The following is a 9,458-nucleotide window of genomic DNA, read 5'->3' as shown; positions in this document are numbered from 1 at the left end:
TTATAAATAAAATATTAAGTCTGATGGCAAGGATGTAAAAACATATGAATACTACGACCTGTTATATTATACTGGTCATTTAAGTTTGAAATTAGGTTTTACACTTAGATTTATAGAATAATAGATATATGTCTAGAAAATAGAAAGTGTAGGGACCTATATTGGACTAGCCCTATATTTATTCTATATAAAAAAACATATATAGTATTTTTATTGGCTGTGCGTTTACAATTTTGTTTCCTCGATGAACTTCTTGAAACGACGCCGCCTCACCTTATTATTATTTTTAAATATTCTTGATTTAATTAACCAAATTACCGAACACTTCGCCATCTTTATATTCAGCTGAAGATGTTGAAAACCCTAGCTAGGGTTTAAGCACCTGACCGTTTCAAAGCAAAACCCCAAACTATTTATATTCGCTTGATATTAGCACTTATGGAATTTCACTTTTCTCATTCTTCAACCCGAGTTCTTCTTGTCTGCGTTCTCAAATGGTAGGGCTCATCCCTGAACTAACCCTCGAAGACCTCGATCTAGCTTCAAAGACCAAGAATTCGAAGGACCCACCTGACCCTGTTGATCCCAGAGACTTGACGTTTGCAGATTCGTTCTTGGATTTTGAGTCCATAGAGGATTGGTTTAAGGATATACCAAACCCTGATATGGCAGAAACAGGGGAGGTCAAGGTTGAGGTGGTTGAAGAAGGGTTTATTAGAGAGGCAAATGGCTGTGAAGGCCAAATTTTTAATGTGTATAACCCAATTGATTGTGGGTCTGAACCGACTGTTGATGGGACTGTGCCAATTGATTGTGGTTTTGTGGAGAAGGTGGAGTGTGAAATATCAGAACATTTGAGTTGTTCTATTGAGGAAGAGCTGGGGAAGGTCAGTTTGCTTGGAGGGTGTGATCAAAATTCGGTTCTTGATGGTGGGAATTGTATGAGGAGTGAGAGGCATGAGGAAAGTTCGGCTCTTAATGGTGAGAATGGTATGCAGAGTGAAATAGTGAGTCGTAATTCTGGAGAAAGAGAACCACAGAATAATGAGAATGGGAATGAAAGTTTGAAATCCAAGATTGAAGGTGAGAATGGTGCTAGGAGTGAAATAGTGAATGAAAGTTCAGAGTCCTCATCGTCGTCTTCGAGTAGCAGCTCGAGTGATGATGACAGCAGTGATGATGATGATGATGATATGGATGAGGAGGAAAACGAGAAAGGGAAAATGAAGGTGGAGGTGGAGGAGTGCGACGAGGCTGGTGAAATTGAAGAAGGTGAGATACGGGATGCTGATGGAGAGGAGAAGGGAGATAAGACACACTATATAGATTATGAAAGTGCTGATGATGATGATGATGATGATGAAGTGGTTGCTTGGACTGATGCGGAAATTTTTGATGATGGAGACGAGGAAGAGGATGATGGTGGAGCTCTGAAAGGACCCATTAGGTCCAAGAATGAGCTTGAGGTAAGAAATTTTTTATTGGTACTCTCTCGCTTTTGAAGCCATTACTGAACTTTTGAATTGATAAGCTGCTATGAACTTTTGGCGAGAGGTGGACAAAAAATCTCTATTGATTTGCTTGGAGTCACGGAGGAAATGGTACTTCATGAGTCCTTACTGATAAATTAGCTTAGCTGAGGGGTACTGGTTGATTTCGTTTTAGTGTAGATAGATGAGAAGATTGACAACCTCAACTCTTCTGGATGGGGACTTTGTTGAATTTAGTTGGGATAAGGGGAAAGAAAAAGTAGTTAGGATCTTTAAGCAAGCAACAAAGGAGGATTCGGCTCTCCTTCTCTCTATCTAAACACATGTTGAATTGATCTTCTTTTTCTATCATATAAGTCTCATATTTAGTGGATTCCAGGATTGCCAGTATTTTGGTCTGAATACTCTGTAGCAGATTAAGTAGCTTGCGTTGGTGTTAATAAAGCATGATAATTTTTAGGTTTTATTTTTCAATGTCTCTTAACTTGGGCTACTTTTTCTTGTCAGAACTGACTTTGGAATTTTTGTTAGCCATCTTCTGTGTAAACCGTCAATGAAATTACCTTTCTGCATTTATATGTCTGCAAATAGCTTGAAACAGATTGTTTTGAACTTTGCAGGTACTTCCACCTATTCCTCCAGTGAATGTGACCTTGGAACCACATCATCAGATGATGCCCGTGGGAGTTGTTTTATCGGTAAGCTCATAAGCAAGTAATCCTATATTGTAACATGGACTCCATCAATCTCTGGTGTCGTTGAAAATGTAGAATCTAGGTGACACCCCAGAAGATGCGCATTTGTGGTAATGTTTGAGTTTGATGTCAATTTCAATTTTACAGATCTTTGGTACCCAAGCCATCGTAGAAGGGGTTGAGAAGCACAATCCTCTAAACGAGGGTTCAATTCTTTGGATAACCGAAAGCAGATCTCCGTTGGGGTTGATAGATGAAATCTTCGGACCTGTCATACACCCTTACTATGTGGTGAGATACAATTCAGAAAGTGAAATCCCTGCTGGAATACAAGCAGGCACTTTGGTCTCTTTCGTTCCGGAGTTTGCAGATCATGTGCTCAATAACAAGGATGTTTACAAAAAGGGTTATGATGCATCTGGTAAAAATGATGAAGAGGTGTCAGATGAGGCAGAATTTTCAGATGATGAGAAAGAGGCTGAATACAGGAGAATGCAAAAAATGACAAAGAGGGGAATGAATGACCAGAATCTTGGCAATAGGAAAAACAACAGAAAAAAGGGTAAAAACAAGCCTGGACCCAGGAAAAATGATCAACCTTCACCCCACCAAGCACCAAAGGATGCAGGTCAGCTGCCTCCCAATCAACACCAACATCATTTCTCTCCAGCTGCACCATCATTTGATCGCGGTTATTATCCATCTTCTTCTGCAGCAGCACAAGGTTTTGTTGGTGGGACTGGATTAGTTCCACCATTTCCAGCTGCTACACAGGCCACTGGTATGAACGCAACTTCAATTGGAGTTTGGACAAATGGGATGCCGTTTCAGCAACAAAATACACCCTTCCCTAATGGATTTCCAAATAATAGTTCACCGTGGCCTTCACCCTATAATCATCAATATCCTTATCAAATGCCTATTCCGGAGAGATTGTCATTCTATCCGCAGGCTGAAGGTCAGAGATTTCTTTCTGGTGCTGTCTTACCAGGTGGACAGTTGAATTCCTTTGCAGGACCAACTTTTTCACAGGGGCTGATGGGTCAACATGGCTTCAATCAAACAACATTTGGGATAGGTTTACAGGGCCAACCCACACCAGGTCAACAATTGAATGCCTTTGCAGGACCTATGTATCCACAGGGGATGGTGGGTCAGCATGGTTTCAACCAAAATGCATTCGGGATAGGTTTACAAGGCCAACCTACTCACCCGACCTTAAATGCAGACCAAGGAATGCTGTCGAATAGATTGCCTGTTGAACAGAACTGTAATATGCCACAGCCTGTTGCAAATACAGGCAACGTGGACATGCAGCAATTTAATCCGGGCGCATCTTCTAATCGTGGAAGGAGACCGTCTCATAGAGGGGGTCGTCATTTTGGAAGGGGAAGAGGTAGGCAGCAATCAAGGTGAAAGTTATGGCATGCTCTGCCGCACCAAGCACACTGAAGTTAAACTACAATAGGTGATGAGAAGAGCCACCGTTTTGAAATTGCTTGGTTCTTTTGTATTCTGTTTACCGATTTTGATAGTTTGTGTTCCATGATGCCAATTTTCTCGTTTTTGTATTTGCTGGTCCAGTATATGGATGAACATAATACCCGCAGAATGGAGATCAATGTGATGCATTAAATTCTATTGGTGCCCTTATTTATTAGTAGAAGTTAAATTCCAAAGCGAGGACTAGGATGTTAAAATGGTCTTGGGTGAAGTCGAATTTTGAATGTCGAGAAATTCTGGTTTAGCAAAATGTTGAATTGTGTTCTGTAAGCAATACATAGAAAATAAAGAAGTTGAATTTTGTATTCCGGTGGGGCAGATCTTTTGCAAAGGGTTTAGTCCTCCTAACTTTGGGAAATAAAAAAACATATAAAAACTCAATGTGATTTCCTATCTGATTCCCCAACAAATACAACGGGGCTCAAATCCTTTAATTCATCACCCAATTTTCTCCTCACAAATTCGTATTACTCGATCTCAATACCTTGCACTTGCAATGTATATAAAGTATTTTCTTTCATTTCCAAGGGTTAATCTAGCGAAGACCGTCCGTATGCAAGCCCGATGACAGGGAGACAGAATCTCCAGGTCAATCTTAAGCTTCCCAAGTATTCAACAATTCAAGAAATTTTGAAAATGGTAGGAAAGCAGAACTAAAATATCACACCGAACAAATAGAAATGATGAGAATAAATCATTAAATTAGAAGGTTCTGAAGCAGTCACGAGAACAACATACATTGAACTCAGGTGACTGGAAACAAGTTTAAACATATAAGGAGAATGTCATTGAAGGCTGCTTTTCAATGCTTCTATTGCTTCTTTTTTTTCTTTTCAATGCGGGGAAATGGGAGGTGGTGGGCGTTCTCTCAATGAAGTTATAATTGGTGCACATAACCCATATGATGAAAAGAGAATATCAGGACCCCCGATTGTTACTCAAGTTTTAGCATTCCTTGTGAAGTCAGTGCAAGTCTGGCAGCTGCAATCTGAGAAACGACAGATTTCACAGCCAAAGCACACACAAGAAGTGCAGCCTTGGCATGTTGGAGAACGGGTACAGCCTCTATATACTCTTCGACTTGCTCGTTCTTCTTCATCATTACATGTTATTCTGAAATACAGAAACAACCATTCCCATCATAATTATTGAACCTTTAAAAATCTAAACATACCTAATACATATATATACTTAGTGTTTGCACGAATTTACAACATACACACTTTAAAGATGAGGTCACAAGGAACATGAAAGTAGATTTACCTCCAAACTAAAATACCTACTGGTAGCTTTTAAACATTCTAGTGGAATAACATCTACTAAAATTAGTGCCTTCCATTTTCAGGGGTATGTGTTCCTAAGGCAGTATTTGAGTTCATTACAAAGTAATAGAATATTATTCCTCTGAAGTAAAATCCATTTTTGCTGAATGAACAGTATACATAAACATAAAATAGGTGAACAATAGAACTATAGACGCTTCAATAAGCAATCATTTAATGGTTCTAAAAGTTGAGTAGAACAGAATATTAAAACCATAATAACTTTAGACACCATTAGCATAAGTATGGAACAAGCTTGTTCATATGCTTCACATTGTTAACAATGGTTAATGGACTACAGTATAAGAGAAAAAAACAACCTGATCCATTAATGGGTAAAGTATTTATTCAATGTAAGAGGGGAACATACTTGTCATATGGCAGCTCAGCACATTTCCAGTTCACATCAGCCAAGGCATCATGGTGAATCCGGCATTCCTCTTTTGTCCGGAGACGAAACCTGCGCTCCTTGTTGCATCTAGTACAGCAAACAAACTCATCACGGTGACAAGCCCGTCCATTGTTAGATCTGTGGGAAGCATTAGCATGTTTTGATGCCTCGTTGTGGTATTTGAGCAGCACTGTTTTACACAGTGGAACCTTCTTCCCATTATCAATTACCCAAACATTATTTTTCCATTTCCTAGCTGTCTCTCTTCCAGAATGCTTCTCAAATGCAGCAGGAGTCAGTTTGTCTAGTCATTAAAATACAAAGAGAAAAAAATTCAGAAGCTTAAAATGCAAGATTTGAAATGAAATAGAAAAAAAAAACCTGAACATAACCATAAGCATCAGACACTTCAATGTGAGCTTTCCTCATGATCACTTAAAGTAGTTAAACAATACTTGAAAATGCTTGCATTCCTGCCAGGTAAAGTTTCACATGCTAAAAGAAAAAGAACCTTTACCATTTCCGGGATATTCTCAAGGCATCACGCTCGCTTAGATATAGCTAAGTTAACTACATAATTAAACATTAATGTGCTGTGTCTTTATCTTGTTAGAACCACGAAAAGTACTGAAAGTACAAAGACATCACTTCAAGACAAGAAAGTTGTAAGCAGGTGGTCTCAGTTATGAAGTTAAGACAGTAACCAAATAGCTTTCCTATTCATGGCTTCAAGGTAACTATTTGCTCTACGAACAGAACAACTGTCCTTAATGTACCAAGTTGTTTTAGATGAGGAAAATAAACTGGAAATTCAATGTACAGTGAAGACATAGAATCTTATTAGATCCTCTAATGTTTTAAAAGTACTCAATAGAAAGAAAATAAAGTCCATGAGCTATGGCAAATCCAATATGCATAATTATGAGGATGCAACACTTTCAGATTCTCGGTTGTCAGAAAGAGGTACTTTTGAAAACTCCACGCCATATTCTCATTGCTTATTGATAATAGCACTGTAGAAACAAGACCAGATGCACATAAAGACATCAAATAACAAAGCCTAGCTTGAAAGTTATGCGCTTGATTGCTCATCAGAAATCAAGTGCAAAGTTCATTAGCTGCAAGAAAACACTGATAGCCAAAGAACAAAAATACCATCAATGCCCATAGAGCCAAGGATGAAAATGCAATTTTATCAACCACACTTTATCAAATTACAAGAAAGAAGAAAGAAAGATAGATAAAACCCTATAAAAACTAAACCATGGTATGCAACTCCACAACATCTTACTCTGTAGAACAGAAAGAACAGAACTTGGACATCAAAACCAAAACCAAAACCAAGTCAAGGAGGTCCCGATCACCACCACAATGGCAATGTAGGTTTCATTCTCAACACACCGCCTCAAAGAAGAGCCCTTTAGTCAACAAACAGACCACGATACAATCTAAACTCAACCATATGAAGCAAGAAAGTGTACAAGTACATAGCTGCATTACGTTGTTGCATAAAATCAAGGAGAAGACATTCACTGAGACAAAACAACATACACTTAAAATGTATGACCGGAAAAAATACAATGGACAACTTGCAAAGAGAAACTCGACACCAATACAAACTCTTATCTCACGGCAGATTAAAAAGACCAGAAAGGGACACCCATCAACGTCAAAACCCAGTTCACGATGAACTCAAACTCAAAACACAGGCACGCACATTTAACATGCATTAAAATCAAAACCCTTTTCCCAAAAACAACAAAGCAAGGCAGAGAGAAAGACCTTCCTGACAACCAGGGGTGCATTCACAGGTGATTTCCAGGTCACCATTGACGAAAACCCTAAGCCTCCCAACAGCATCACCATATCTGTGGCTGGTACAGCCACACGTGACCTCTATATGGTCCGAGCCTCTGTTGACCCCACTCATCTCTCTCAGCTCATCATCGCTAAATAGCAGCAACCCAGTTTCCCTCTCTACTCCATTCGCCATTTTTTCGCTTCTCTCTCTGAAAAGAACGGTTTTCGATCGAAACCCAGAAAACCCACAAGGCTTTTCAGAGAGAAATCGAAGAGAAAGTCAGTGAAAAGCTATAAAATCAAGGAAAATAACATGGGTCTGGGTGATGGATAATGGGCTCTATTGGGAACAAGAGGAAAAACTCAAAAAAGCCCAGAAAACCACAAAGAAAGGCAAGTAATTAAAAGGGTCTAAGAGGCACGCATCTCCATGGATTTATTCCGAGAGATCTGGTGGAGGAAAACGTTGAAAGTTGTAGTCTTGTAGATAGAAAGAGAAAAAAAAGAAAAGAAAAGAAAAGAAAAAAATTTAAGCGTTAGGAGTTCGATAGAGAGAGAAAGAGGTTGGTTGGTAATGGGGTTGAATGAATATGAATGAATGAAATGAGCTGGCGAAGGAAAACAAATGTCGTGGGGTGAACTGAGAGAGAAGTGAGAAGGGGTTAAAGGACTCTCTCTCTCGCTCTCTCTCTCTCTCTCTCTCTCTCTCTCTAAACTACTTGCAATGCATGATATGACATGAGAGAGGGATAAAAGAAAGAAAATGGCTTTGGGGTCAGGGCTTTTCGTTTATGGGAAAATCCCTCTCGTGGGAAGGAGACGAGGTTTTCGTTTTCTGTTCAAGTCTTTTGTTTACTCTTTCATTTCTTTCTTTCTATAATAAAAATATAAATTAATTTGTATTCTAATTTTCTACTGATAGCTACTTGGTTGCTGTGGAGTTTACGAGTACTTTAGGATTGTATTAGCAGATTTGCCCTGTTTCCATAGAGCTTGGCATCTATCTATAATCTATCTATATCCATCTATATATCTAACTTCCAAGTCTAATAATAGACCGAGTCTAAAGTCTAAACTATGTTTACTGTTTTACTATGCTGCTGAGGTAAAGGTCGCTGCCACCAGGCACCTGAGCTGTAAAGATTTTATCAGAATTTGTAGGGAGCTGAGTTGGGTTTGTACTTTACCAGTGAACAGCCAAATTTTGAGCAGAAATTATAGGTTCATATACTTGGTTTTCTCGAGAATCGGGATTGAAAACAACCCAACCCTTTGCTCTCTCTCTCTCTCTCTCTCTCTCGCCCTCTCTCTCTCTCTCACACATAACATATGTATGCCAAGAATACCAATTATCTTTTTAATGCCTTCCCCTAAGTTTCAGCTAAAAGTTGATTGAATTTGGGATGAAGATATGAGAAATGCATGAGGTTGTAAAAGTTGCATTGTCGCTATCTGTAAATAGTTTTGTCTTTAGGTGATCAAAGCTATAAGTTCACGGTGCTTGAATTGCTAAAGCAAAAGGAGCTTTTCCAGAAAAGAAGTGAGCCTTCAGCTGGGCATACAGGTCTGATGCATGCACAATATTGCACAATTTGTCTACCTAGCTAAATAGTAATGCTGCTGCACAGATGGTGCAAAAGATTTTTAATATTCCAAAACTGCATGATCACGAGTCTTGCAATCAAGTGGTCCAAACAAAGCTAGCTCCAACTATCTGAGGTCGATTGTAGTGTTTTCAAATCCACAAAATATGGATCTCAATTCCCTCAAGTTATTCACAAATAGTCTTGGTATAACATAAATGTTGTTAATACTCTCGATTTGTTACGGTAATAATGTTACTTGAGAGTATTTCTCAAAATTTTATATTTATATCCAATAAAAATCATCATCATGCCTACTTCGATGTAAAACGAGACCTTTTCTTAAGTTTTCCAATGATAGTTATACAAATTTAGGAGAAATATAATATAAAATGTCATACTTGCACTTTTTTTTGGGTGATAAAATGTCTTCATTGTACTTAGGCACTCACCTACCTTTAATTTGTGGGAGTAATTTTATATAATTTGTATGTGAGTGTGGCGCCGTTCATATTAGGTACGTCACTATTTCACAATGGCACATGCATTCTCTGTTTTCTATGACTTGAATCATTTAAAAACATACTCAAAGCTTTAGATTAGTTTTAAGGAACACCATAGACATTAGAATCCGCGTCTAAATTCCTACATTATTGCAAAAGTTGGATGCCAAT

At 38.6% G+C, this 9,458-nt stretch overlaps 2 protein-coding genes across 2 annotated transcripts; one reads left to right on the top strand and one right to left on the bottom strand.

Annotated features, from left to right (window-relative positions):
• The first annotated feature begins 330 nt into the window (after positions 1–330).
• LOC117620582 (H/ACA ribonucleoprotein complex non-core subunit NAF1) lies at positions 331–3,826 on the top strand. The gene is made up of 3 exons (XM_034350691.1): positions 331–1,466; positions 2,111–2,188; positions 2,333–3,826. Exons 1-3 carry the CDS (start codon positions 495–497, stop codon positions 3,599–3,601), a joined length of 2,319 nt encoding a protein of 772 aa, XP_034206582.1. The 5' UTR covers positions 331–494; the 3' UTR covers positions 3,602–3,826.
• A 535-nt stretch (positions 3,827–4,361) lies between these two features.
• LOC117622994 (protein ULTRAPETALA 1) lies at positions 4,362–8,070 on the bottom strand. The gene is made up of 3 exons (XM_034353820.1): positions 7,184–8,070; positions 5,381–5,705; positions 4,362–4,801 (listed from the first exon to the last, which is right to left on the bottom strand). Exons 1-3 carry the CDS (start codon positions 7,392–7,394, stop codon positions 4,627–4,629), a joined length of 711 nt encoding a protein of 236 aa, XP_034209711.1. The 5' UTR covers positions 7,395–8,070; the 3' UTR covers positions 4,362–4,626.
• Between the last annotated feature and the right edge of the window lie 1,388 nt (positions 8,071–9,458).

This window comes from Prunus dulcis, chromosome 3 (genome assembly GCF_902201215.1).
Source record: "Prunus dulcis chromosome 3, ALMONDv2, whole genome shotgun sequence".
Lineage (NCBI taxonomy): Eukaryota > Viridiplantae > Streptophyta > Magnoliopsida > Rosales > Rosaceae > Prunus > Prunus dulcis.
Note: the sequence above shows the minus strand (reverse complement) of the source record. Positions and strands in the feature narration are given on the sequence as shown.

Excerpts from the sequence above, each read along its gene's own strand:
- LOC117622994 (XM_034353820.1), bottom strand. The coding sequence starts at position 7,394 with ATGGCGAATGGAGTAGAGAGGGAAACTGGGTTGCTGCTATTTAGCGAT. Across the intron at positions 5,706-7,183 it reads CACCCCTGGTTGTCAGGAAG|ACAAACTGACTCCTGCTGCA; the intron begins GTCTTTCTCTCT and ends TTTAATGACTAG. Across the intron at positions 4,802-5,380 it reads GCTGAGCTGCCATATGACAA|AATAACATGTAATGATGAAG; the intron begins GTATGTTCCCCT and ends TCTGTATTTCAG.
- LOC117620582 (XM_034350691.1), top strand. The coding sequence starts at position 495 with ATGGTAGGGCTCATCCCTGAACTAACCCTCGAAGACCTCGATCTAGCT. Across the intron at positions 1,467-2,110 it reads GGTCCAAGAATGAGCTTGAG|GTACTTCCACCTATTCCTCC; the intron begins GTAAGAAATTTT and ends TGAACTTTGCAG. Across the intron at positions 2,189-2,332 it reads CCGTGGGAGTTGTTTTATCG|ATCTTTGGTACCCAAGCCAT; the intron begins GTAAGCTCATAA and ends TCAATTTTACAG.